The 14,883-nt window shown below is 37.6% G+C and overlaps 1 protein-coding gene across 4 annotated transcripts in view; it reads right to left on the bottom strand.

Moving 5' to 3' along the window:
- yem (yemanuclein) overlaps nt 1-14,883 on the bottom strand; it is a 33,091-nt gene that overhangs the window by 16,265 nt on the left and 1,943 nt on the right. For 3 of the 4 annotated variants that reach the window (XM_028307546.1, XM_028307548.1, XM_028307549.1), the window contains exons 2-8: nt 13,321-13,422; nt 12,804-12,842; nt 10,853-10,921; nt 10,240-10,377; nt 8,643-8,774; nt 6,865-6,952; nt 1,089-1,200 (exon numbers count right to left, since the gene is read on the bottom strand). In XM_028307546.1, coding sequence (XP_028163347.1) covers nt 1,089-1,200; nt 6,865-6,952; nt 8,643-8,774; nt 10,240-10,377; nt 10,853-10,921; nt 12,804-12,842; nt 13,321-13,422 — 680 coding nt within the window. Of the gene's footprint in view, nt 1-189; nt 289-1,088; nt 1,201-6,864; nt 6,953-8,642; nt 8,775-10,239; nt 10,378-10,852; nt 10,922-12,803; nt 12,843-13,320; nt 13,423-14,883 lie in introns of all 4 variants that reach the window. The other variant, XM_028307547.1, reaches the window with a different exon arrangement.

Here is a 14,883-nt window from a genome sequence, read left to right as displayed (position 1 = left end):
CTTAACAGTTGGCCATCTTGATGAGTGCAAATGCGATAGTCCTCCTACCACTTTCGCGCTCACCAGTTGGTGCCACTGTCTTCGCTACTAGCAAGTGACAGGACCTTACTCTACAGTGGCCCTAACTGGTGAGCGCTAAAACGATAGCCCTCATTAAGGAAAAACTCAGTCAATAATATGCAATCATACCTTCTTCCGATGCTCCGTATTGTGCGAGCTGACTTCTCCATTCGCGACCGGTTTATCCTTCACGTCTTGGCTCGACTCCGAAGAACTTTCGGAAGAGTCCTGCTCATTACTTGGCACTGCACTTGGCCTTAGTCAGCCAAGTAACTTGGGTGCAACTAGATCATCATACCTTCTTCCGATGCTCCGTATTGTGCGAGCTGACCTCACGTTCGCGACGGGTTTGTCCTTCACGTTTGAAGAATTCTCGGAAGAGTCCTGTTCATTACTTGGCACTTAGCCTCAATTAGCTAAGGAACTTAACCGTAATTAGATCATCATACCAGAGTAAATAAATACAAATGAGTAGGTCATCTTCATAGAAACGCACCGAGCGCGGTTTGTATGTGAGCGCGCGCCAATACGTATGCGGCGCGCACGCACACACTGACAAAATTCGGCGCAACTCCCCGCTAATCTACGCTAAATTTTGTCATTGTGTGCGCGCGCGCCGCATACGTTTGGCGCGCTCACATACAAACCGCGCTCGGGCGTTTCTATGAAGATGACCTACTCATTTGTATTTACTCTGATCATANGCGTTCTCAGAGGAAGGAGCGGGCTTCGACGTGAGCGAGTCCGACTGATGTACGCGAGTCTGTGTCTGACACACCAGCGGAGGACCGCAGTATCGAATCAGACGGTGTCAGACATCGTTACCTGGAGTTCTCCGAAGTGGCCGCGTTTTCAGACATAGGCAAGTGTCGTCTCAATTGGTGTAAGACCGCAGTATCGAATCAGTTGGTGTCAGACATCGTTACCTGGAGCTGTCTGACGTGGCCGCAATTTCCAAGTTGTGTCTGATACACTGGCGTGAGACTGCAATCTTTGTTCAGTCGGTGTCAGACATCATGGGGTGTTACCTGGAGCTGTCTGAAGTGGCCGCGTTCTCGGAGGAGGGTGCGGGCTTGGACGTGAGCGAGTCCGACTGCGACGTACGCGAGTCCGCGCTCTCGCCGTCTCCGTGAGCGTTGTCTAAGAAAAACAGGTTTTATGTCAGTTGGATAGAGCATGTTTTGAAACTGATTGAAAAGAAAGATAATTTTTTTCCGTTATTAAAGCCTGGTCCGTGAGCACGTAGAATCCCGTCCAATGACCCCAAGCTACCCATCCCTATCGCTCGCGCGTAATTATGTTGCTGTCGCGACTGTGCGACGGGCGCTCGCAGTGAGTGTGCGAGCGCGACAGCAACATTCTACGTGCTCACGGACAAGGCTTTAGCTGATAAGCGGGCGGACAAAAGCTAGGTCTGCTACGCTGACCGCCCTGGGTTTCATCTTACGCGGCAATCATGCGCGTACGCTATAAAATAACGAAGATCCGTCAATGGCGGCGATGAGCCACTGTCCTTTAGTTTATAGCTTGACTAGCGATCTCGCTTTTCTTTTGAAAAGTAAAGGTAAAGTGCGATAAGAAACCTGTCACGTGTCACAAACATCTGTTTGTCAAGATTTTTATACATTTTTTTGGAAGTCAGATTCTTTGCAAATACGATTTGCATATTATACCTACTATTTTTAACAAATTGTGCAAAGACTGTGCACATATTGGACTACACGTTCGTTGATAAGTTTGATGAAAAGTCATTTATGTCACTTTTAGTAGTAAAGACCTTTATCAATAAAACACTTGTATAGTCTGGTCTGTGAGCACGTAGAATTTTGTCCAATGACCCCAAGCTACCCATCCTAATCGCTCGCGCGTAATTATGTTGCTGTCGCGCTCGCACACTCACTGCGGGTGCCAGTCTCACAGTCGCGACAGCAATATAATGAGGGCTATCGCGTATGAAATCGCCGCTAGAGGCGCTTGTGTAGCGTGAGGTTTTCGAAACGTCAAATGTCACTGTTTGTGTATGAGTTGGCTACGCGCGCGCTTTTATATTTCTAATTAAATTAATATTGCGAGTATTTACAATACTTTAGATTAATTATGGCAAATACAGATTACGGATCTATGAATGTCAGTGCTTTAAAAGTGGAGTTAAGAAAAAGAGGTGCAAAATTAAACGGTCTGAAAGAACAGCTAATTCAGAGGTTTTTTTTTTTTTTATATTTACAAACAATATAAAATATCTTGTCTAAAGTTGGCTTGTTTATCCAGATTACAGCTGTGTTTTTCTTTTTACAGGCTTCAAGACTATGATAGAAATAATAATTTTGTTGGAAACATATCAGATGGAATAAAAAATGACGATTTGGCGTATACTGTTGAGTGGCCTTCGGAAAGTTCATACATCAGCGTAACATCGAAAAGTGTATCACCTGACTTAGATATAGTGAATATTTCTACTTACTTTTTAGAGGTTTACAAAGACAATGTGGGTATGACGGAGTGTGCTGCAGTTCATAGAAAAGGCTATAATATGATGATAAATGAATATTTGGTGGCTCTAGTGACATGTACACAAAATAATTTGCATTTTTATAGGGGACAAGTCCACTCTGAAAACACGAAAGCATTGTCATATTTTATGAGCATTGCTTTTGAATCTGATGGAAAAATTGTTCAATCCATGTGTGAGTGTGCAGCTGGTATGGGACCAAAAGCAGTGTGTAAGCATATAGCTTGTGTATGTTATGCAATTTTACGATTTAAAGAGCATTCTGAATGGCGTATTAAGAAAACACCCACTGAAAACAAACAGATATGGCATGAGCCGAAAAAAAAGAAAATGAACTTGTCTCCCAAAAAAGCTGAAAATCTTACATTTGAGATACAAAAATATAATGTCACCAAACCAAAAAGAAATAATATGTGTTTTGATCCACGTCCTGATAATACTTGCAGCACTATACAATGGTATGATCATGTCAGGAACAATGTAATTAACTATTGTTCTTCAGAGAAAATACGCTTTGGTATATGTGGTGTTTTTGAAGTTGCTTCCTTGCATGGAATATCTAATGACCATAATTACCTTAAACTACCTATCCTGGACCAATATATCCTGAATAGAATTACTGTGAGTTATAATTTTGAGATCATCACGTTGGTACAAACAAACAAACTCTTCAGCTTTATTATTAGTATAGATATACAAACCAGTTTGGTGTTAGTGAATCCCCCGAACCAAAGGTTGCAGGTTCAATCCTATTCATGATATCAATGATATCAATCCTAATTTGTATGCATGAACATGTCTGTTTTTACTGTCTGGGTGTTTCTATTTATATTAAGTATGGATTTACAGAAAAAAAAAGTATGTTTATCAGTTGGCTTGTATCCATACTACAAGCTTTGCTGAGTTTGGGACAAGTTGGCTTTATGTGAGATAGTTTCCTGAGACATATTTTTTTATTCCATTTCATATAGGTTCGGTGCCAAAGGTTTAATACTTACCAACAACAAACATATTTGTTCTGTGCTTTTGTTATGTGTGAATGTATGTTGTATAAGTCTGCATTCTGTACATATTCCCATGGTATCCTAAACTTTGTGTTATCTATTTTGGGATCAGTTGAATATGTTTGTGATGTCCCAAAAAATATTAAGTATTTTTATTTATTATAATTATGTTAATATATTTCAGATTTCTCCAGAAGAAGCACGTTTGATAGAGCAGCAAACAAGGGAACAGTCACAAAATAAAATTTGGCATAATGAACGAAGTCTAAGGATAACTGGGTCTCACGTTTTCAATATATGCAAATTTACGGACAGAAGAAACAAAGTGAAATATGCTGAAGATATTTTGTCTCCCAAACAATTTAAAAGCGAAGCTACAGAATGGGGAAAGTCCAGAGAAAATACAGCAATTGAAGCGTATGAGTCTATGTCATTTAATAAAGTACAAAGTTGTGGATTTTTTATTTCCACTAAATATCCACATATTGGAGCTTCACCTGATGGATTAATTGGAGATCTAACTGTATTAGAAGTGAAATGTCCTTTCTCAATAAAAGATGAGTTTATCAGTGCTGATAATTATAAGCATATAGAAATTATCAATGATGAATTTTGTTTAAAAGAAAACAGCCCTTATTATTTCCAAATCCAAACACAGTTATTTGTTACTGAAAGGAGTTATTGTGATTTTTTTATTTGGACAAATAAGGATGAAAAGAAAATCTATGTAAACAGAAATGATAAACTTATTTCAGAAATTATTATTCCAAAAGTTACAGATTTTTATCATAATTACATGATACCTGTGATAGCCAGAAAGTGTTACAACTTGAAATAGTATCATGAAACTATGTACTCTTCTACTATGTTTTAAATGTCTATTTCATGTAAAGATAAGTTTGTAAAGTATGATGTTAAGTTACTTAGTAGGTACACCCCTTTCATGTTTTGCCAAATTCATAATACACACATAATTAATTTATGTTTAGTTAATTATTTCAGTAGATAATAGGAATGTCTATGTACGGAAAGGATAAATAAAAGATGATTGATTAATTTTTCTTTTATTTAAGTGCCTATAACTGTCCAAAATCTTTATTTACTTACATAATATTTTTCCTGAAATTAGCCAGCATAAAGCACACAAATATGATCCTTCCTCCAAGTAGTACTACTAAATTACATGACAATTTGTTACTCAGAATCTTGAATGTTTTTCCTAAACCTATGACTCGCTCGACATTTATACGGGGCCATCCATAAAGTACGTCACACGAATTTTATGATTTTTTAACCCCCCCTCCGTCCTTGTCACAGGTGGTCACATTTCTGAGACCCCCCCCCCTCCCTAGTGTGACGTCACATGTTTTGCAATTTCACATCGAAAAATTATTAAATTAACAGCAGTTCCGAAATTAGTTTTATTTCCATTTAAATTAAGTACTTTTTTTTAATGAAATCAACATTCTATNGACATTTATACGTTCAGATGACAATTTCTTTGATTGTCTGAGTTGGTGTGCTTCAAACTGATTAAACCCCTTTTTCAAAAACTGTGGCATGTTTACTGTAACATCCATATGTGAAACAAGATCTTGAATATTAAACCCACGATCACCTAGGATAATGTCCCCTTTTTGAAGAAGATTTATTATTCCACACCTTTCGAACAACTCTCTGTCACTGATAGATCCACCATATGCATCTGAAACGAAGGTCACACATCCAGAGCCAGAAATTCCTACCAATACTTTTAATGTGTTTGCTGATTTGTATTTGGAATATGTAGCTTGTTGTGAAATTGGGTTCTGTGATTTTTCAATTTTTGTTTCTGTGCAATCTATTATAACTGTACAGTTATTAATCTTCCTTTGATACATTACATTTTGATCAATTGTTTCCTTCGGTACCCATAAATTAAGATCCTTGAACTTACAGTAAAGGTAATTAATCCATGTTATAAAGTATTTGCTAACAGAAGTTTTGCTTACTTCAAAATGGAAAGATAACTCTTTGTTACACATATTTCTTCGCAATTTTATTAGTGTTAAATAAAACTGATCTGGTGGTGTCAATGCATGTTTTCCTCGACCTGGCTGCAGGGATGGATAGTACTTTAAATTGTTTACTTCATCACCAAAAAGGTTGAAGACAAACATAAAATGGTTATAATTGTCAAAACCAGTGTAAAATTGTATGACATCAGGCTTCTCTTTATGATTTACAATTCGAAACATGTTTGATGTGCTTTTTCTATTACTTCCCTGCTCTGACAACTTGGCAGTATTAGTTAAATTCTCTTCACATTTGCACAAAGAGCATTGTACTGAGACATCTTTATTTGAACTTTCAATGTCTATTTCTTCAATTGTTTCTTCAAAAAACTGTAAGTAAATAAAAAAAATCATTAGCTAACAAGATAAAATACTCCATAAAGAACTATTATTATCAAGATACACAGTTTATGTTGACAAAAGCTGCTGTGATAAATGTGTAAGAAAGGTTTTCTTTCAGTTAAATACAGTATACTTACAAAATGCTCATCACATTTATTTTCTTTCTTATTTGAAGCAAGGGTTGCAGTTTCACGTTTCTTTTGACGTTGATAAGCTCTTTCGGCACGTTTTCTTTTCATCTCCTTTCTCTCTTCACTTTCATGATTCCAGGAAAACAGACTAGGCACCGCATTTGGTTTCAGTTTAGGAGTAGCTGAAATGTTTTAACAAAAAATCAAAGTAGGTATTTACTTAAAAACTTCTCAGTTTCAAGGTTCGGGAAGATCAAATGGTGATATTTAGGAATAAGAAAAATCATTAGGTACTTACGATTTTCTGTATTTGATTCTTTAGGTAATTTATAATCGTCAAAGTTGAAATGCTTTTTACAAACACGTGAATGTTTAGAAGGAACGTAGTTGACCCTGCGAATCGCTATCAACCACTGCTTTGAGATACTTTTATCTTTCGGAAACTTATGTCCGCCTTTCTTTTCCGAGCAAAACGGAACTGCGCAAGACTGTGGCATGGCCAATACGTTTACATTTTAGTTCTAGGGTATTAAATATGATCTAATAATTATAATAATCTAATGAAGATACAAGTTTTGGCGCTCGTAATACGAACTTTGACACTGACAGCCGTAGTTTAGAACCTCACGCTACAGTGGCGCCATCTGATGAAACAAAAAACGATAGCCCTCATTACGCGCGAGCGATAAGGATGGGTAGCTTGGGATCATTGGACAGAATTCTACGTGCTCACAGACCGGGCTTTAACAACGAAAATAACATACCATCAGACGTCTGTTTCCCAGAGTTGGCTGCGGAGGAGTCTGTTCTTCGAACTTTCTTGGCTTTCTTCTTATCAATATTTTTGTTTTTCTGCAACAAAACACATAAGTGATGTATTTGTAATATTTTACAGTAAATTAGCAACTAACTACTAGTGTTGCTTTGGTCTATTTATTAATATCATTGAACTGTAAAGTATCAAGTTACAAGCTCAATTACATTACATCACATAATGAACTCGTAGGTACATGCTGCTTGAACATAATTATTTGAAATACAAATAAGTCATGTAATGGACTGTAATTACCGATTAATATTATTGGTTTGCAATAAGACACTGCAGGACCATTCATTGTGGAAAATCTTGGTGGAGGTTTTTGTCCAGCAGTGGACGTCATATGGCTGAGACGAACGAACGAATAAGGCTGGTTTTAGAGTCACGCAGACACTGAAGCGTCGGCGCCGAGCGATCAGCGTCACACAGGAACGTTCCCTTCAATTACATACATATTGATCTGTCAGCGCCGACGATCAGCGAGCGGTTAGCGCAATTCTAAAACCAGCCTAAGACACTAAATTCATTGATTTTCTGTAAGAACGTTTTTAAAAAGCACATTATTTACACATCCCAATATAATTTTGCATTGCGACTACTGACTACTCCGAGACAATAATGTGAGCCAGTGCTGAGAGGAATCCGCACAAAAAACTCAGTCACTATTATCAAGAGTAAATACAAATGAGTAGGTCATTTTCATAGAAACGCACCGAGCGCGATTTGTATGTGAGCGCGCGCCAATACGCATGCGGCGCGCACGCACACACTGACAAAATTTGGCGCAACCACGACTGGCTCCCCGCTAATCCACGCTAAATTTAGTCAGTGTGTGCGTGCACGCCGCATACGTGTTGGCGCGCTCACATACAAACCGCGCCCGTCCGTTTCTATGAAGATGACCTACTCATTTGTATTTACTCTGCTATCAATGATAGCAGAGTAAATACAAATGAGTAGGTATTATAAATCAGCCTCAGTATTTTCAATTTTACAAAATTGTGTTAGTGAAACGTGACTTGAAATCGTTCGCCTTGAATTTTTTTTTATTAGTATGTAGGCCGTTCTCTGTGCACTTATACGTCCCTAATTTAGCTTGCCTTACCACTACTTCAGGACAATATATTGGCTAGTAGGTACTGTGAGGAATGAGGGCTATCGTTTTTATACTTAACAGTTGGCACCCCTGGCGATTGACAGGACCTTACTCTACAGTGGCGCCATCTTGATGAGGGCAAATGCGATAGTCCTCCTACCACTTTCGCGCTCACCAGTTGGTGCCACTGTCTTCGCTACTAGCAAGTGACAGGACCTTACTCAACAGTGGCGCTAACTGGTGAGCGCTAAAACGATAGCCCTCATTAAGGAAAAACTCAGTCAATAATATGCAATCATACCTTCTTCCGATGCTCCGTATTGTGCGAGCTGACCTCTCCATTCGCGACGGGCTTGTCCTTCACGTCTTGGCTCGACTCCGAAGAGCTCTCGGAAGAGTCCTGCTCATTACTTGGCACTTGGCTTCAATCAGCCAAGTAACTTGGCCGCAACTAGATCATCATACCTTCTTCCGATGCTCCGTATTGTGCGAGCTGACCTCTCCATTCGCGACGGGCTTGTCTTTCACGTCTTGGCTCGACTCCGAAGAGCTCTCGGAAGAGTCCTGCTCATTACTTGGCACTTGGCTTCAATCAGCCAAGTAACTTGGCCGCAACTAGATCATCATACCTTCTTCCGATGCTCCGTATTGTGCGAGCTGACCTCTCCATTCGCGACGGGCTTGTCCTTCACGTCTTGGCTTGACTCCGAAGAACTTTCGGAAGAGTCCTGCTCACTGCTGCTTGATGATATCATTCGTCTCTGTAGGCAAAAGTACATAAAATTAATGTAAATTAAGATAGCAGACAGGCAACCAATCTGGAAATCATTAGGAGATAAAGCCTGGTCCGTGAGCACGGAGAATCCCGTCCAATGACCCCAAGCTACCCATCCCTATCGCTCGCGCGTAATTATGTTGCTGTCGCGCTTGCACACTCACTGCGGGCGCCCGTCGCACAGTCGCGACAGCAACATAATTACGCGCGAGCGATAGGGATGGGTAGCTTGGGGTCATTGGACGGGATTCTACGTGCTCACAGACCAGGCTTTACCTATGTTCAGCAGTGGTAAAATGATGTCATGATGATAAAATGTGATGAGTGTCCTGTGGTAAAATGATAATGATGATGACGATATTTTTGTCGTAAGTAATAGAAAAATTCAATCAACTATAGATATTTATGAGTAGCATTTGCTTCATAATAAATTATCAGTTCTTCCCATTCCCATTTAAAGTTCAATCTCGAAAGTCGGTTTCGAAATCATTGTTGTAATGTCTTTCATGAAAGTATATTTTTAAAAAAATACCGTCTTTTTATCACAAATTGTGACATGGGACAGAAATCCACACAGGCAAAGTCACGGGCAAAAGCTAGTTCGGACTAATTTATGCAATACACAGACTCACAAAAACCACAATATAATTACATGTCCCAATATTACTTAAACCAGCAGTGTGATTAACTCTACTTGCGCTAGGTACAAATGAATATTTCATGATGCTGTTAACATACTTTAATGGATTTTATAACTTGTCCGACAGCCTGTTAATATGGAAGATTTTTTGTAGTGTTCACATGGTATATTAAACTGGGAACCATTATTTGGATTATAAAGGGCAAAAAAGCCTGTAATAAAAATATGATTTGATTGTTAATACAGAATGATTGGCAGAGTAGAATAAGACTACTCCCAATCTTCCCCTGGATATCTTAAAAGGCGACCTCAGACCTCCCCAACCCGTCTGGCCAGCGGTGAAAGTGTATGCCAAATCCTCCATTAGCTCTGGTAAATTAGAGGGTTACAGTGGAAACTATTTGGCATGTAGGCCTATGATGTGCACCGCGATAAACTTTTATCGATGCATTTATAGATTTTTCAAGATAAGCCCATACATTTGTCTTCTAAAATGGTTAGTGTCCATTTTATCATGGCGCGCATCGGGTCCCGGCTAATGATTAATGGCATTGGAAACTAAATGACGCACAAAAGATCCCAATGGGTCGACGTGCACTACGCTTATGCGTGGCCCTGCCGGACTAGGATGCGTGCCGTGATAAAATCTTATCGATGATTTTAGACGACAAATATATGGGTTTATCACGTAAAATCGATAAAATGGCTTGATAAACGCTTATCGCGGCGCATCCTAGGCCTACTGCACAAGATAAGATAAATGACATGATGACGAATGCTATTGGATACTAAATGGCCTGATGGTGCATACCTTATTCCTCCTGTTCCCAGGTTCTCCGTCCGAATGGTTGGCCACTTGGTTCTCAACAGTCTTGAACTCCAGCGAGCCGCAGTTGATGTAGAAACCCCCGTATAGCGTATCACATTCTGGAGGGATCATCTCATCGTACTGGAAAATAAGATACGATGTTAAAAATGGTATTTAAGAGATTGCTAATGGACTTTTCTAATATACTTATTCTAGGTCAGGGAGGGTGTTTTTGTAAGTTAAATACCAGCGATTTCCTTCAGATTAAGGATATAGCTTAGTAGCTGACCGAGTGAAGAGCTAGATTCTAAGTTATTTTGTTATGATTTTGAAAAATGATGTAATTGGAATTTTGGTGCAAATAAGTCTCCGGTCTTAGTTATTAGAAAATTGATTTCATGCTTTCGGGAGCTGGATAAGCATTGGTTCGATTGATCTACCTAAACGTCAGATGCGTATCCTGACTCGATTAAAGCTAACACCAAGAACAAACGTATTTTGAAGCATTCGGCTCCCACTTCGTATTCAAACTTTAGCAATTCGTACCGTTCTACAAATCAAATGCTTCAAAATACGCTTCAGGATTAAACGAGTAATTAAAATAAAAGGTGCTTACCCCATGCGTGTTGTCGATAAACGAGTCATTCTCGTCGTAACCCGCTCCGATGTCGGCAAAGTCGTCGTGTTTGGAACGGCCAGTTCGGCCATACGTGCTTTTACCGCCCTAAAAGCACAGGATAATATTAATAGTATTTTATTATCAGCATTAGGATTACTGAATAAAGGCTTCCATTTCTTTAGCTTCAGCCTAGGCGCATACCACCAACTTTTAGTTGGCCGATAGTCGGGCCCGATACTAATTTGTATGAAGAATCGGCCGATACCAAATTGGTCTAATGTGTGCACTTTCATACATCTCCATACTGATCAATAGTCCGACCCAACTAAAAATCGATGGTCTGCGCCTAGGCTAAAGTCTAAAGACAGTCACTAAAATAAAATTTACAAAACAATGCACATAATAATGATAATAATGGTTGTCCAAATTTTTGGCATAATATGACACACAGCTCATCACTAGTTTCATATTATCAGTGAATGTAAATTTTAATAACGGTAGTAAATGTTTGGTTTATGGATCACTACTGAATTTAAATGTAGACCTGCATATTAAAAATAAATAAAATATCGTACTTACATATTTCTGTTCAAACTTCCTAGCGACTCTTGCCACATCATCATCGTTGTCGGAGAACGGGTCCAGTCCTGGGGTTTTGCCATTTTCAACCTTTTTCTTTCTCTGAAAAGATTAAAAATCCTGTATTTAGTATGTAATTTAATTGTATGCAATGACATTGCAATATTTGTATGGAAATTATGATAACATTACTGACGTCAAGTTTTTCCCGTAGAGACACTACTTATGTTCAAAAAATAAAAATGTTAGTAAATAATAATTATTGAGAATCAAAAGCTTCCATATCAAGCCAACCTAAATTCAGACATTTATTTATATCTATATATATATAAAAGAAAGTCGTGTTAGTTACTCCACTTATAACTCAAGAACGGCTGAACCGATTTAGCTGAAAATTGTCAGGGAGGTAGTTTACAGCCAGGAGAAGGACATAGGATACTTTTTATCCCGTTCGAAATTAAAAAAAAAAGTCTGCTTATTTATTGCCATTAAGGTGGAACAAAGTTCGTTGGGTCAGCTAGTATTTTATAGAAACCAACAGCGATACATTGAAAATGTTAGTTATAAGATTTAGACTGATAGTATAGCCAATGAAAGGTTACCCTTTTTATAAAAGTACATTGTTGTTGACATGTTAACATAATCCAAATGTGTAAATGAGGATTTACAACAGGTTTATTCCTTAACAAAATAAAATTATAACCCCAGAATCTGATCTCAGTGACAGATATGGCTTATGGGCTTAGAAAGTCTTATTTCATATTTTGGGATGATAGATAATAGTGTGATTCAACAATCAAACTACAATATTTGATAACAGGATAGTAGGAGATCCTATCCATGAATTCCATATTTATTTATTTAGGTAGGAAGGCACATGCTTCTGATTTCATCATGAATTAATTTATTTCGCAACTATTAGTCATCATTATCATCATTATCATCAACAGCCCTTTACAGTCCACTGCAGGACTATGAGCCTCCTCCACTATAATGGAGGGTTTGGGGAGGGTGGAGGGACTACACATCAAACAGAGAACGGGCAGCAGCGCTCTCTGAATAACATCAATCTTTTAAACTGCATTTTTCAACCTGCCTGCCAAGCGTGGGGATTATGGCAAAACTACTTTAACTATTAGTATGTTAATATAAATAAAATAAGAAAATAATTTGAGTGTGGTTATGCATTTTAGAAATAAGTCTTATTATGTATTTCAATTTCATTGTTTCCAGTAAGTTGCTTATCATTAAATGCAGAAACAAAAAACCCTGGGGAAATTGAATAAGCGGAAAGATTCAACTTTGATAAAAATTATGTCAATCAAATTATGTAAAGGAAAATAATAGTTATGTTATNAAAGTCGTCGTGTTTGGAACGGCCGGTTCGGCCGTACGTGCTTTTCCCGCCCTAAAAGCACAGGATAATATTAATAGTATTTTATTGATATTAGGATTACTGAATAAAGGCTTCCATTTATTTAGCTTTCAAGCTAGGCGCAGACCACCAACTTTTAGTTGGCCGCTAGTCGGGCCCGATTCTAATTTGTATGAAGAATCGTCCGATACCAAATCGGTGTAATGTGCGCACTTTCATACATCTCCATACTGATCAATAGTCCGACCCAACTAAAAATCGGTGGTCTGCGCCTAGGCTAAAGTCTAAAGACAGTCACTAAAATAAAATTTACAAAACAATGCACATAATAATGATAATAATGGTTGTCCAAATTTTTTGCATAATATGACACATAGCTCACTCATTGCTAGTTTCATATTATCACTGATTGTAAATTCTAATTATGGTAATGTAAATGTTTAGTTTATGGATCACTACTGAATTTAAATGTAGACCTGCATATTAAAAATAAATAGAATATTGTACTTACATATTTCTGTTCAAACTTCCTAGCGACTCTTGCCACATCATCATCGTTGTCGGAGAACGGGTCCAGTCCTGGGGTTTTGCCATTTTCAACCTTTTTCTTTCTCTGAAAAGATCAAAAATCCTATATTTAGTAAGTAATTTAATTGTATGCAATGAAATTGCAATGTTTGTATGGAAAAATGGAAATTATGATAAATAATATGATGTCAAGTTTTTCCCGTAGATACCATACATAATATGTTCAAAAAATAAAACTGCTAGTAAATGATTATTGAGAATCAAAAGCTTCCAGATCGGGCATGAAATCATATTTTGGGATGATAGATGATAGTGTGATTCAACAATCAAACTATAATATTTGATAACAGGATAGTAGAGACTAGCAGATTAAAAAAAGTGAATTACACAAGATATTATTAGTTATTTCATTTCACGAAAATAATAATTGTATGCAGTGTTCAAATAATTTCGAAAGCTTGTATCGAGCATGGAATGTACCTCTGTTTTTCTGTTTGCGCTACAAGCTTTCGAAATTATTTGAACACTGCATACAATTATTATTTTTGTTTTAGTACAACTGCATTTCAGAATAAAGCTTGTTTTTAAAAAAGTTTTTTTTATTTTACACTTTTTAGTCATCATTCAGCACCAAAGTGCTCGGGAAAACGAATCCAACGAACCCAAACTCGATAAGTTTCCGCCGTTTCGTTTAGGAGTTCCTATGGCCACCTCCTGACTCCATCATCAGACCAGCTCAATGGTACTTACTTACATAGGTATACTAAATTTCAGCTCAATCGGTTGAGGAGAACTGGTCTTAAATTTAGTTGCAAGATTTGTCCCACACATAACTACTAACAAGTGAACTCAATATAAAGCTTGTAAAAATTATGTCAATCAAATTATGTAAAGGAAAATATAGTTATGTTATATGTATCAAGTAGGTAGGTGCGTTACGAAAATGCAGTATAAATAAATTGTGAATCCCATACCTAATTTGATAGTAAACACACAGACAGACACAGTAAAGAAATCATATCATGGGTGTATCCCTGTACAAACATTTTCCCGCAGTTTCATCAAATTAAGACTTCCAAAAAATAAATTTCAACTTGACTACAGTCATCAAGAGTAATTGAGTGATTTTTTCTTTATCTTCACATTCAATTCAATTCCATTGTAGAGGATTAACTCCACCATATCGAATAACAAATGATCAAAATATCGAATTATTAAAATACCCTTTGTAGGTATCTAAGCGCATTTGTATATCTGTTAAAATCTCACAGAGATAGTATCAATTTTAGGAAGGTAGGTAAAAAAAAACCAGATTTTAGCAATGTTAGGAAGCTACCTACCTATTCAGATTTTTTAAAACAAAATAAAACTGCACCCTAATGTTCACTATTGAATTTGAAACCTACATTAAAAATATCGTGACTCCTTTAATAATATCAGTATTCCGATCGATCAGTAGTGCGCATTTACGCACGCCTGTCGCTAATCGTATTATCACAAGATGATCCTCCGTTACCACCAAATTCATTCATAATCGAACTCTATC

Source organism: Ostrinia furnacalis, unplaced genomic scaffold (genome assembly GCF_004193835.3).
Source record: "Ostrinia furnacalis isolate ACB-3 unplaced genomic scaffold, ASM419383v2 OfSCF2279, whole genome shotgun sequence".
NCBI lineage: Eukaryota > Metazoa > Arthropoda > Insecta > Lepidoptera > Crambidae > Ostrinia > Ostrinia furnacalis.
The sequence above is the reverse complement of the archived record's forward strand: the minus strand, read 5'-3'. Positions and strand labels throughout refer to the sequence as shown.